At 48.5% G+C, this 13,708-nt stretch overlaps 2 protein-coding genes across 2 annotated transcripts in view; one reads left to right on the forward strand and one right to left on the reverse strand.

The window, feature by feature from the left end:
* LOC149371618 (cell adhesion molecule Dscam1-like) overlaps positions 1-13,708 on the reverse strand; it is a 437,517-nt gene that overhangs the window by 251,231 nt on the left and 172,578 nt on the right. The window contains exon 3 of the mRNA XM_089565876.1: positions 4,204-4,365. Within this exon, the coding sequence (XP_089422002.1) occupies positions 4,204-4,365 (162 nt within the window). The remainder of the gene's footprint in view (positions 1-4,203; positions 4,366-13,708) is intronic.
* Positions 6,042-7,989, forward strand: LOC149371619 (ubiquitin-conjugating enzyme E2 D2-like). The gene is made up of 2 exons (XM_089565872.1): positions 6,042-6,207; positions 7,685-7,989. Exons 1-2 carry the CDS (start codon positions 6,042-6,044, stop codon positions 7,987-7,989), a joined length of 471 nt encoding a protein of 156 aa, XP_089421998.1.

Here is a 13,708-nt window from a genome sequence, read left to right on the forward strand (position 1 = left end):
TTGAACCAACGCGTACGTTTCACGTGGAAAAATGTGTTGGAACGGAATACAAAATTTTTTAACAAGATGGGAATCGCATGACGTCTAACGCTTCTTGCTGAAGAAGTGAATCTAGAATTTTGGTAATTGCGAAATTCTTTGTGGGAAAAACTGCAGATAGGCCTTCCTTTGTGATTCTTTAATATCCATTTTGAGCCTATGTAGAAATAAAGCGCTTATAGAAAGCAGCAGCGAACAGCAAAACCAAAAATCTTAGTTCACATTTTACTCCAAATAAAATGGAGAGAAAAAATGTAGACATTGCTAAGAAGCTGATATCAATTTCTCCTAAGGACACCATTAATTTCCGGTCGCTATGTAGCCCATGAAAGCTGGAGAAAAGACAGCAAAATTCGAGTATCGATTAATCTTGGCAAGACTCAAATGCTAACTGCCCCTGGTTGCTTGTGGTCGATCGTCGTCGAAAAAAAACTAAATAAACAAACGCATAAATAAATAAGCGATTTGAAAAACGAACAGCGGCGTTATTTTTTGCGCTTTTGAATACAGAGGCAGCCGCAATTGCGAAAACACTGCGACCGCGTACAACAAGTTTCGTCACTGGAGCGTGTTATTCGTTTCTTAGCCTCGCGTTACAACGAACTCGTCATTACGGGTCATGTGGAACACTAGAAGCAGTATTAGTCACGGAGAGGAGAAACCGAAACAAAATTAACGCCGGAGGAAAAGAGGGTACCCGCAGGACGAAAGCAGTCCCGGACACTTTGCAATGTCAACAGAAATAAAGTAAACAACTAGGCGGCTAGGCTGAAATGAGAGCCGCCCCTGGCGTGATTGTATCAAAAGAGTCGCTGATGATATATGAAGACAAATCACCAGACGTCGTGCGGGCCTCCTATTTTTGGCCGCTCATTTCTGTGCGCGCTCTTTTTTATCCTTGGGGGGGGGGGGGGGGGGGGGGGCCTTTATGAACTGGAACTTGGCAAAACGGTTTCCTCTCGGCGGAACAAACTCCAAGGGGGCAGGGTAGTTCCTTCGATCGTTGCTCCTCGTCCTTCCCTTATTATTTTATTTTTTTTTTTCCCGAGCTGATGAAGAAACGCTAGCTCTCGGGACCAGCCCAGCCATGAGAGTGTCCCCGAACTAGGCAGCAAGAAGGGATCTTCTCAGTCATTTTTCCTTTCTACCATCATGGGAATTAGTCCTACGTACTATCCTCTTGACGGCAGGCGAATAGTCTTTGTCTTGTGGGGTTGAGTGTCGTCTAACAAATTTTTGCCGCTACCACATGGTTTTGAACGAAATACTCGTTTATTTGCTGCTGTTAATGGATCCTCAGAAGTGCGCCCCTTTATTTGTGTGCGGTGGTTGTAGTCTTATCTGAGTGTCTTTTATTTAGGAAATGTTTTCTATACTAATTAGCTTTACTAATAAACTTGAACTTGTCCAGTTTATAACTATGCATCAGTGATCCGGTAGGCTAAAAACCTAAGCAGAGTTTTTGTTAAAACTGATTTGGGCTACTTAGAGGTTGATTTCGAATACTTCAGAATGTAGCGCAATGTACAACACACGAAAGAACACAGAAGATATGCAGGCGCTGACACTAAATAGTTTTATGCGGGAGACAAAGAAGACAAGTGTTGACACAACGGTAACTCTCCGTGCACGTGCACTCTGCTGCTTTTGTAGCCTCCATGGCATGGCGACCAACTTTCTAGGCAGGCTACTGCCCCAAATGGGTTTGACGGAAGCTTGTTCTTGGATCACCAGGGCAGCTATTCGCGTGAATTTCCATGTGTGCAGATCAAAAGAGACCACCGACTAAGTTTTTTTTCATTGCCTCCGTTAGAGCACAGAACGACGCTCACTTTACTGAAGGAAAGAAATATGCACAACACAAGCCATAACCTGAAAGGATGCTAGCTAGACACCATTCATACCATTCGCTGGTTCACAAGGCATTGGGAGAGATGGTGTACTTCCTCAAGTCTATCGGCATATCTGGCCGCCTTCGACTATTGTGCACTGTGACGTCTGCCGCTAGACCGCATATTTGTCATTGCTTATTATATGAAGCACAGCAATGAATGGTAGATCTACGCAGCTATTCACAATTTCAATGGACTGTACCTGAATGCATTCACACCGCTCACAGTCGTATGTGGTGTTGCTTTTCCATTCTATGTCGGGAGTGAACATCGATCACATTTTAAGCTATTTCCTTTAGTGATATGAACGATGGCGGTCATTTTAAATCCATACCGTTCATTCTCTCAGAAGACAATGGTAGAACTGCTGCGACACGTCGAGTCGAACGGCTTGTCTGAATGCCGTTGAGTGTGCGCCTTTGTTGGGCATTTTTCAGCGACTGGTCTCCTTATTCTTTCTTTGTTCTTCCTGTCTCTGCAGGAGGCGACCACGTGTTGGTTAATCCTGCTTCCTTTTTATTTTTTATCTTAACCTTTTCGGGCCAGCCATGGTGGTCTTCAGGAACCGATCATTGTCAGTAGAGATGAGAGATGTCTTGCCAGCTAGTCCCATCCGCTGCCAGCCTCTTTGGACGTTACGTTACTCTTATAACATGAAACTCATGCTAAATAGATAAGTTTGTGCTAGCCAAGCATTATGCGACTTCTGTTGCGGAAACAACTAAGAATTTTGTTCGCGGCACTGAAGCTAGCAAAATATCCTTACGACTGGTTGATCACTCTCAAAAGCTATAAAAAACATGTTATCAGCGGGGTTAGTGATTGGTTTCTTTTAGAATTCCGCGTTCTCAGGCGATAAGCAAGCGTTAAGAAGCAATTAACCAACGCTTCTCACTTCTTTGAGCACATTCTAAACGGAAGAAAGAATTTGTCGTTATGGCACAATGTAAATGTGCCGGTTCTGACTAATACGGAGAGCGAAGCATAGGCGCAACCATGACACCCTGCATATGCAGAATGCGTCGCAAGTGACGCGAATAAAACTTCTATAACTTCTATACGCAACTTCGCATGCGAAAGAGCGTACCAATGAACATGAAAGACAGCTTTTGAGTGACGACAGGCAGTCATACAGGTTGTTGAGGTCAGAAAAATCGTAAGAATAAAGTGCGCATGCATCAAGCCGACAGGGCCTGTTAAACCCCACCGGGAAAAAGCTGCCAGTGGACTAAGTTTGGCTTGCGGCGATAGTGATGGATATAGAGACGAGGGGGATGGCAGTCGCCAAGGCTTCTAATTGGGATCATTAGTTACTGAATCCAGAGGGGGGTAACTAGTGCTAAGAGACACGGAGACGTCAGATTCCTGTCATAGATTGCCTGTCGTATGTAAAATGTAGATTGCTTCATAATTTTCTTTTTTATTTTGTGGTACCCCAACTGAAACTACGGGCTATAAAGAGCGTTATAGCTCTTCAAACTCGTCGTGACACGCACCTCATGCGTCAGAGCACTTTCCAAATCTCACAGTAACGCTACTGAAATGCTTTCAGCTCCATTGCTTACAAAGCAAACAGAAACGCGTCAGGTTGGCACCAGGTGAGACCTTGTGATAAGGGATAGTAATTGACGCAGAGTACCCTGAGCTGGATCTATCTCTTGGTCTTCATTTTTACTAGATGCTGGGCGTTCTTAACAAACATCTGAACCGATTTTCGATGAACTTCGAATCACCCGCCTACCACAGCTGTATGAAACTGTACTTCTACGGCGTTATAAATCCAGTGTTAATAAAAATAATTGCTCTATGGCAAAGCTGTCAGGTTTACAATGCAAAGAGCCAAAGTACTCTACACGAGCGACACCCAAATGGTATGTGCCTAGGATGAGAACCAATTACGGCTATCAAATGCTGAGCTACACCCCTCCCGCATCAATTAAACAAGAAGTCCGAATTGATGCATAGCTAATGCCAAATCTGTTATTTATTTTGTTTGTTTGTATGCTCGTTTGTTCTTCGAAAGTGCTTTGAAGTTTGTGTACCACTGCAATGCCTCTGTGGGGTGCGTCGGCCTCGTCAAGCCTTTCACTGGCTTTTTGTCGACGCACCCAACATCGACTTGATGTTGAATAAACATGATTCTGATTCTGATTCTGATCTATTACTTCGGTATATTTAGAAAAGCGTGGCTTATTTGTTACTCTCTGCTGCCGCTTAACTGTGTAGCGCGAAGCCGAACAAGAGGCGTAAGAAGAAGCAGGAGGCGACTCACCTTCCAGCGTGCCGCTGTGGAGAGTGAGTCCGTCGTCGGTCTCCCAGTAGACGACGTGGATGAAGTCTCGCACAGAAGCGGGCACCTCACACCGCAGCGCGGCCGTGTTGCCGCGAATCACGAACACATCGGATGTGGTCACCTCATAAGCCGACCGGATGACTGCGCAAATGAAAAGAGAGAAATAACTTCATTATTTGACTCTCCGTACTAAAAATCAATTGAATTGAAAGAGATAGAAAGGAATAATTCACAAAATATTGAAATGGCCACTGAAGAATCACTTTGTGCAGTTTATTTCAGGCACCTTCTGCGACGGGTTATTCGTTTTTGTACCACCAACAGTAAAGGACGCTCAGCGTGATGTTGTGTCTAGAAAGATCGGCACTGAAATATTTGTTCTGATCATTGTCTTAGAGGAGACGTAAAACGTGCGATAAATTAGAGCTTTGAAATGAGTACTTCCTTAGCGCCTTATCACGCCGAGCTACCTGGCAGTCTTGGTTCTGCGTGACATATTCTTAAGCCTGGACAAGACCGTGTTAGAGAGTTAAGGGGGGAACCTTGTCTAGCGAGAATGTAAAAAAAATCCTTTATTTCGCGTTTAAAACATTCTCTGAAGAACTTGTCCATGATTTCGGAGAAGTAATTATTTCAAAACAGAGCGAATGTCCAAGAAAGAGTGCACTCTGCCGACCGGCAGCTGTTGGTCGCCAATTATGGGACAGGCGCAGAGAGCATAGGACCGCATTATCGGAACCCTACGCAAAATTTTTCGGAATCTTTCCGAGATTTTGTGGCCTCAACTTTCTGAAAAGCAAACACTCCCAAAGATTTCATTTCGTGCGGTCGAGTTTGACTGCAATGTTGGATGCGGTGTCCGTATCACTTAAACCCGCATTTCACTTTTAAGGACGCTGTTACTGATGCTCGAGATTAGTCTAGGTTTATCTACACCATTCAGGTTAACGGGCAATAGTACGGTAATACAACCTTAATTGTTTAGAGACAATGATTTACAGCATTGAGCGCAGTCAATATATGCCATATTAATGATTGAATTTTCTTATTTGAGAAAAAAGTTGCCAAATTTCACTGTAATTCATAGCCCGATGAATTGTAGTTTTAGAGTGGACTTTTGCGCTAGAAAAACATAGGCAGAATAAACACTATATCTGAAAAGGCGTAAAAGAGTGTTTCTTTTTCTGCCCATGCTAATAATAGGAGGCTTTATATTCACTAACCCTATTTTTTATGATGAATTTTTATGATGAATGATGAATTTAACTGCCACCTACTACAGTGGGCAGTTTGCTTACAATCCGCTAGGCGAGTTGCAATGACGTCACAAGGTCACCTGACCTAGGCGGCCCACCCGCAACCTAGGTTGCTTCTCTGCGGTTTTTTTCATAAATTTCTTGCTCACGGCTGACGATGCCGGCAACAACGGCGGCTTGTCTGCGACGCGTGACCCTTAATGCTAGCGCGTTAATATAGCTGTAACCGCAACCCGCGTAATAGAGGAAGAAAAAGACAAGCGCAGTTTTCGTATCTATAAACGGGATTTTCTTATCACTTAGCTTTCACTCTCTGTCGAGAATTTTCGCTACCTTTGGCTGGTAATGCTCCATAGATGACGCTTACGCATGTGGGGTTCACATGGTGCCCAGCTCTTTCCTTTGCTAGCGCCTAGTGTTCAACTGCCATGCGAAAGAAGAAGAGGACAACAGAGTCGGCGCAGCGTAGTCGCCGTGGGCGGCTGTAGTTTGGGCGTCGGCCGCCGAGTAATGCTGTGGGCGGTCGGAGGGTGAGCGCCGCCGTGAGGCGCAGCGGCGCCCATGTCCAAAGTGGTGGGCAAACCGGCCTTGGCCAAGATCCAACGGGAACTGCGCGAGATCAGCCGCGACCCGCCCACCAACTGCTCCGCGGGACCCGTGGACCCCGCCGACCTGTTCCTCTGGCAGGCGACTATCGTCGGGCCCAATGACTCGCCATTCGAGAAAGGTACGCCGACATGCTAATTGTGCAGACTTCGTTTTCCCGGTGAACGAAGGCGCCGCCTGAGGGACAGGAGGCGATGGTTTATGCATTGCTTCCATTCTTTTTTTTGCGGCGATAGCTTTCGATGATACTTCTGTGGTAAATGGCACTGCCGTGATGCGACGCTTGTACCTTTTGACAAATGTAGTCTAGATACTTCAGGACACTACAGACCTTGCAGTAGATGCTCTCCGGGGCAGGGGGGAGCGGGGGGGGGGGGGAGCAGGAGGAAACTGGTTTCAGAAGAAGGTCGTGGCTGTCACTGCCAAAGCTTTCATAGGGCGCAATCAAACGTTGCAGAAACTGACCTACTCTCCCCGCTGTGTAGAGCTTCGCTTGCCTACCCTATAAAACTTTTGACCGCAGCCGGTTCGTTTAGCTACCAAATGTGAAACTAGTCAGAGAGGCCTCAAGTAGGACTTTGTGATAGTGTCCTAGTTTTCTCAAACTCGCAGCTGTCGGTCATGCAGATTCCTTGGCAGCGTCACCGGTCGACCAGGCAGGCATGAGAATACTGCCGGGGGCCCATGCTTGACTAAGCTTTAATGGTAATGTTTCAAAGGCTTCATGCACCTGCATGGTGCGCGTCTGCTGGCGTTGTGGAACTGACAGGGGTGTCTTGCTATATCACTAAGCGTACGGAGTATTGTAAGCTTATATACTTTGTTGGCTGTAGTGGCAAATACACTCAAGTAGGCTCGGTATTGATAATAATGGTAGGTTATTAAGCCTTCGTGATACATATGGCGTTTATTACTGCCATACATATAATCAACGACGAAGTGAGACGTCCCAATTGAAAAGTTGCGGCTAAAGTTAGCCAGTCTTTCAGACTTAATGAGTCACCCACCACTCTTCACGTAGGCCTTACCCAAACGTGGCTCAATCCCATCTAGTTTACTCTTCGCGATGTCCATGGCAAGTGCTCAGATAGTGGCGTGGACGATGGTCCCACGACGAGAAAAACTAAACAGATTCTTCGGAAAAATCATGCTTAGTGTCCTGATGGTGGATATTTGGAGACGTCGCTCTTACTAGAGCTGCGTATTAACCAAAGCTGAAGAAATTTAACGGCAGTAGCGCTGTGTTTGGGAAAAGCGACTGCTTGACACATTTAGACTGCGGTGCAACTGTAAAACATGCGTCGTATGAGCCAGCAAACTTATCCTTTCCTGCTATTAATCATAACTAAATTGCCTAACTTGATGCTTTGTGCTGAAATGAGAAGAAATTAGTGTGATCCGAATCATGGCCATCCCAAAAGCACCCCACTTAGTCAAAAACTTTTCCCGAGTTTATATCAGTGCGCTGTCGCCGATAGGTGGTTAAGGGCTTTTGTACAACACAGGGTGTCGATGCAGTACTTTTAATGCGAACAAAAACTTTTAGTTCGCTTGCAAGTAGCGTATGTGAACAGCGCCCCTCTTGTTTCTATCCGCAGGAGTATTCAAGCTGAAAATCCGCTTCCCAGAAGACTACCCATTCAAACCGCCCGAGGTGAAATTCAACACGAGAATATACCACCCGAACATCAACAACAACGGCTACATCTGCCTGGACATCCTTAAGTCCCAGTGGTGCCCCTCACTGACCATAGCCACAGTGCTGATGTCCATCATGGTGCTCATGTGCGACCCGAACCCGGACGACCCGCTCGTGCCCGAGGTTGCGAACGTGTACAAGACAGACAAGGAGGCCTACAACGCCATCGCAAAGGAGTGGACGAGGAAGTACGCCATGGAGTGAACTGGAGTGACGCCATGGAGCGATGCCATGGAGTGACACCACGGAGTGATGCCACGTAGCGGCGCCTTGGAGCGATGCCATGGAGCCATGCCATAGAGCAATGCCATGGAACGATGTCATGGAGCGATGCCATGGAGCGACGCCATGGAGCGACGCCATGGAGTGCACCCATCATTCGCTGTGACTTGAAGTGAGGACGCCCGATATCCTCCAAAGCAGGCATAACTCTTCGTCGTCCTGTGCTTATCGACCGGGTAGAAAAGTGGATGAAAAATGTGCCGTTTTAAGCGAAAACGTCAGTTTGTGAGATGTTTCGGTAGGTTTCAGCTATAAATGTCTCCGAATTAAAGTGAAAATGAAGCTTATCGCCTCCATAGTATTGCATTTGGTCTCTCAGTAATACGTGTAGATGCGTACGGTCAACTACTTTCGTTTTTTAAAGGCACTTCTGTCGACTTCGTCCGAACAGTAGGAGCTGAAGCCAGTAACTGCGACCTAATGCTTCCTCCTTACGACTCGGCACCTTAATTTCCTAAGCCAACGTTGAGCTAGAGAAGCTCATTTGTGTTTCCGGACCAGTGTGCTTGGAGAAATGAAACTAGAAAAATATAAGCCTAGTGATTTAAATACCCTCGTCACCTTCCTTCCTTTAAAACACAACCCAACACTAAGGTGCGCAATGTACCGCAAGGTTTAAATCGCTGCAGATTTAATTTCGTTGATAATTTCCTTCTAGCCCTGCGCCATCAAGGAGAAGAAAAAAGGTTTGTACCGCAGCGGCAAAGGAATGACCACGCTGATTTCTCGGTGGAGTAAGTTATTTGCGGACGCAGGCATCTGGTACTCGTCTTAATGACTAGCCCAAGAAAAGAAAAAAAAAAGCTGCGTAATGTCCTTGAGCACGTATGCGGAAGGCGGCGATCAGCGACTTCGCTAACGCCGAGGCACCCTCCAACCGGAGGTGCTGAGCGAGCAACGAGCTAAAGCATGCGCTAAATGTGCTGTCAGCGCAATCTAATTTCCTTGCTCTTTCAATTTGTGTTTCTACTTCTGCAGGTCTAGTGTGTGTTAAGGGTTTGAAGAGGTCGCCATACGGCCATTTGGTCGCGCATTTTTCAACACTAATTTTGCTCTGAATTCCAAACACGACTCCATTAAATGTCAAGCATACGGCTGCGTCTTTGCGGTATCGGCGCCCAGGCTGATCGCTATGGTTATGTGGTTGGAATTACTTGCACACTTTTCAATTAACTGACAATAAGAGGCTGAAATGTGCATGGCCAGCGTGCGCAATTCTGAATACAGGAAAGTTTAAACTTTATGAGAGAGTCGGTGGCAATGGTAGTTGGGGAGTGGCAAAGCGCCTCATTGAGAGTGTTAGAAAATCGTAGGAATAGCGTAACCATGGTGGGAGCGGGATATGATATCTACAAGCTACACCCCCCCCCACACACACGCACACGCACACGCACACGCGCGCGCGCACACACACACACACACACACACACACACACACACACACACACACACACACACACACACACACACACACACACACACACACACACACACACGCGCACACGCACACCCACACACACACACACCCCCACACACACACACACGCGCGCGCGCGCGCACACGCACGCGCACACGCACGCACGCACACACACAGACGCACACACACACACGCGCGCACGCGCACACGCACACGCACGCACGCACACACACAGACACACACACACAGACACACACACACACACACTGCCTGGGCTGGCTGATGTACAGCCACCACAGTGGCTCAGTGGTTATGGCGCTCGGCCCAAAAGACGCGGGTTTGGTCTTGGCCGCTGCGGTCGAATTCCGGTTGAGGCGAAATTCTAGAGGCCCGTGTACTCTGCGATCTCAGTGCACATTAAAGATTTCCAGGGGATCGAAATTTCCGCAGCCCTTCATTACGGCCCTCCTCTTACCCTGAGTCATTTTTAGAGGTTAAACACCCTTAAACTCACTCACTCACCCGCCCACTCACTTACTCGCGCCCTCACTCACTCACTCACTCGCACCCTCGTTCACTCACTCGCTCACTCACGCCTTCACTCACTCGCGCCCTCACTCACTCGCGCCCTCACTCACTCGCGCCCTCACTCACTCGCGCCCTCACTCACTCACTCACTCACTCACTCACTCACTCACTCACTCACTCACTCACTCACTCACTCACTCGCGCCCTCACTCACTCACTGACTCACTCACTGACTTACTCACCCACTCACTCACTCACTCACTCACTCACTCACTCACTCGCGCCCTCACTCCGTTACTCTCTCACTGAATGACTTACTGACTCACTCACTCACTCACTCACTCACTCACTCACTCACTCACTCACTCACTCACTCACTCAATCACTCACTCACTCACTCACTCACTCACTCACTCACTCACTCACTCACTCGCGCCCTCACTGACTGACTGACTGACTCACTCACTCACTCACTCACTCACTCACTCACTCACTCACTCACTCACTCACTCACTCACTCACTCACTCACTCACTCACTCACTCACTCACTCATGCCCTCACTCACTCACTCACTCGCACCCTCACTCACTCACTCACTCACTCACTCACTCGCTCGCTCTCGCTCGCTCACTCACTCACTCACTCACTCACTCACTCACTCACTCACTCACTCACTCACTCACTCACTCACTCACTCACTCACTCATTCGCGCCCTCGCTCGCTGCCCCCGTTGTGGAACACAACACTCCCAAGAAGACACACTTTGCACACTCAAGTGCATTCTGTGCGAGGGCCCACACCTGACTGGCACGGGATCCTGCAAGGGACGCAACATCCACCAGCCACGGAAACAGCCAAACCACCCACAAACGCAGCAGCACGATTTGGTCCTATCCAGAGAAAATTTTCCCCATTTGTCATCCGGACTCCCACAGCCCAACCAAAACAAACCAGCTTGGTCAGTGCCATTGAAACAAGTCTGGGACACCTCCGCCTCTTCACACAGGCACACGACATCCTTGCCTGCACAACCCAGTCTACAACAAGCCCTGGCAAAATCCCAGGAGGAGGCAGCAGCGGCTAAAGCAGAAGCTATAGCAGCCCGAGCAGAAGCCGCCGCCTTGCGTCAATACATCGCCAAGATGGAAGCCCAGATAAGTGCTCTTGCCGCTGGTTCTACCCTTCCACCTGCTCCCGCTCCTACCACATCCCAAACTCCTCCTCCCAACCCGCCTACCGCCGATACCTTGTCCTCCCACTCCGAGCCTAATTCCTCTCCTGATTTGCTAGCAATGGAGGCTGACACTGATCCCTTTACAAATTCACCTCCGTGCACAACGCCCTCTCCCTCCACACCCATCTCACTAAACAACATACCAGCCCTGCTTGAATCATTTGCAGCTCGCTTTGAGGCAAAACTGCAGGAAGCTATAACTCGCATCAACGAGGAATACACACCCATCAATGACGCAGTAATCCGCATAACACAAGACAACGCTATTCTTAACCACCGATTCGATGTGCCAACTCAAGGATTCTCTGAACGCTGTAACGATCTTGAGCCCCGACTCCCAAAGCGTGACCCCACACCAAACAGACGCAAGAAGCCCAAAGCACCGGAGGAACAGGCCAACCCTATCCCTACCATAGTTCAGGGCTCCCAACCCCCCGTTACAGCTCCCTCCTCTATAGATTGTCATGATGGCAGTTCCACTCCGTAATCTTACACTCTGGCAGTGGAACTGCCGGGGATTTGGTCACAAGCGTCACGTAATCCACCAACTGCTGTCCTGCGCTGCAGGACCCGACATCCTTGCCCTGCAGGAACCCTCAAACCCACTCACCCTACCCGGCTATGCTCCTGTTCTGCCCACATCCCCCACACCCCCTCGGGTAGCATTTCTGGTTCGTCGTTCAATCACCACCATCTCCCATTCCATAGTGATTGAAGACATTGATCACCTTTTTATTGAGCTTGTGCCGCAACACACTCGAGCGAACAGTGTCTTCATCCTAAATGTTTATAGCCACCCTAAGTGCCTTCAAGGTAACTTCGAACGCCTCTTTACCCTCGCGAAGCGCATAGCCAACAAGTGCCCCTTACTCGTCGTGGGAGACTAACGCCCCACATACAGCCTGGAGTTACCCACACGACAGACCGAAAGGACGTCGGGTATGGTTAGCCGCGCAACAAGCCGGTCTCTCCCTTCTCACAGACCCCACCTCTCCTACACGCACGGGAAACAGTGTCTGTAAAGACACTACGCCAGACCTCACGTTCGCACATCGCCTCCCTCACGCCACATGGTGCAACACACAAGAGAATCTTGGTAGTGACCATTTCATCATCGAGATTCTCTTACACTGATCCCTTTACAAATTCACCTTTGTAAGAGTGGAGCCTCTCAGAGGCTCCACTCTTACAAAGTGGGACTCTTTCCGCTCATGTAGAACAGCACGCACTTTCGTCCCCATCACGGACATCACCGCATGGACCGAGCAGCTAAAAAGCGATATCCGATCCGTAACTTGTACTCTGCCCGAAGACTGCCCAAGCGACACAATTGACTCCCGCCTCCTACATTTATGGGAGGCTAAAACAGGCCTAGAGCGCCGCTGGCAAAGGCAGCGATGGAACCGGACACTTAAGCGTCGCCTCGCCCGCCTTAACAAAGAGATAGAAACACACGCAGCGAATCTTTCACGTCAGAACTGGGAATCTATCTGCAACAAGCTTGATGGCAATATGAGTGTGCCTCAGACCTGGAACCTTTTTCGGCACTTAATAGACTCCACTCACTCTAAGACTGCCCAGAGACACGCCCTCACCAAACTCATACATACTTCAGATATACCTCCACCAGACCTCCTCCAAGACCTTCGAAATCAATACTTCCCCACATACCCTCCTGCACACCACCCTGATTATGCAGGCCCCCCTAACGACCAGCTTGACCAACCCATTACAAAAGCAGAGGTCCAGGCTGAACTCCAGACGCTTAACACGTCCTCAGCCCCCGGCCCAGACGGGGTACATAACAAGGCTCTCAGGAATCTCGACGCACAATCCATTGCTGCACTTACAGAATACTTTAATGAGTGCTGGCGACTGGGCACCCTCCCACCACAATGGAAAGAGGCAAGAGTCATTTTCATACCCAAACCTGGCAAACCTCTGCTTACTTCTAACCTCAGACCCATCTCCCTCACATCTTCTGTTGGCAAACTCATGGAGCATGTACTCCAGCGCAGGCTTTGCCAATACCTAGAAAGCAACAATCTCATGCCCACTAGCATGTTTGGATTTCGACCAGGGCTTTCCACACAGGACGTCTTCTTGCAGCTAAAACATCACATTCTCGACTCACAGACCTCCGACACTAAAGCTATCCTAGGGGTGGATCTCACTAAGGCATTTGATAACGTTACACACTCAGCTATCCTAGAAAACCTTACGACCCTGGGAGTCGGCGCCAGGATGTACAACTACATCCGAGACTTCCTCAGCCACCGCACAGCCACGCTTACCTTCGGCGACCACAGCCTACCAGGGATCACGCTGGGAGCACGAGGTACGCCCCAGGAAGCCGTCCTCTCCCCTATTTTATTCAACATAGCACTTCTTCACCTACCACAACAGCTAGCTCAAATTCCCGACATCCATTTCAGCCTCTACGCCGACGACATCACTGTC

The sequence above is a fragment of the Amblyomma mixtum genome, chromosome 1 (genome assembly GCF_055824585.1).
Source record: "Amblyomma mixtum isolate Tamu chromosome 1, ASM5582458v1, whole genome shotgun sequence".
NCBI classification, from domain to species: Eukaryota; Metazoa; Arthropoda; class Arachnida; order Ixodida; family Ixodidae; genus Amblyomma; species Amblyomma mixtum.

Coding starts and splice junctions, on each gene's coding strand:
- LOC149371619 (XM_089565872.1), top strand. CDS start 6,042: ATGTCCAAAGTGGTGGGCAAACCGGCCTTGGCCAAGATCCAACGGGAA. Junction 6,208..7,684: donor TGACTCGCCATTCGAGAAAG/GTACGCCGACAT, acceptor TTCTATCCGCAG/GAGTATTCAAGCTGAAAATC.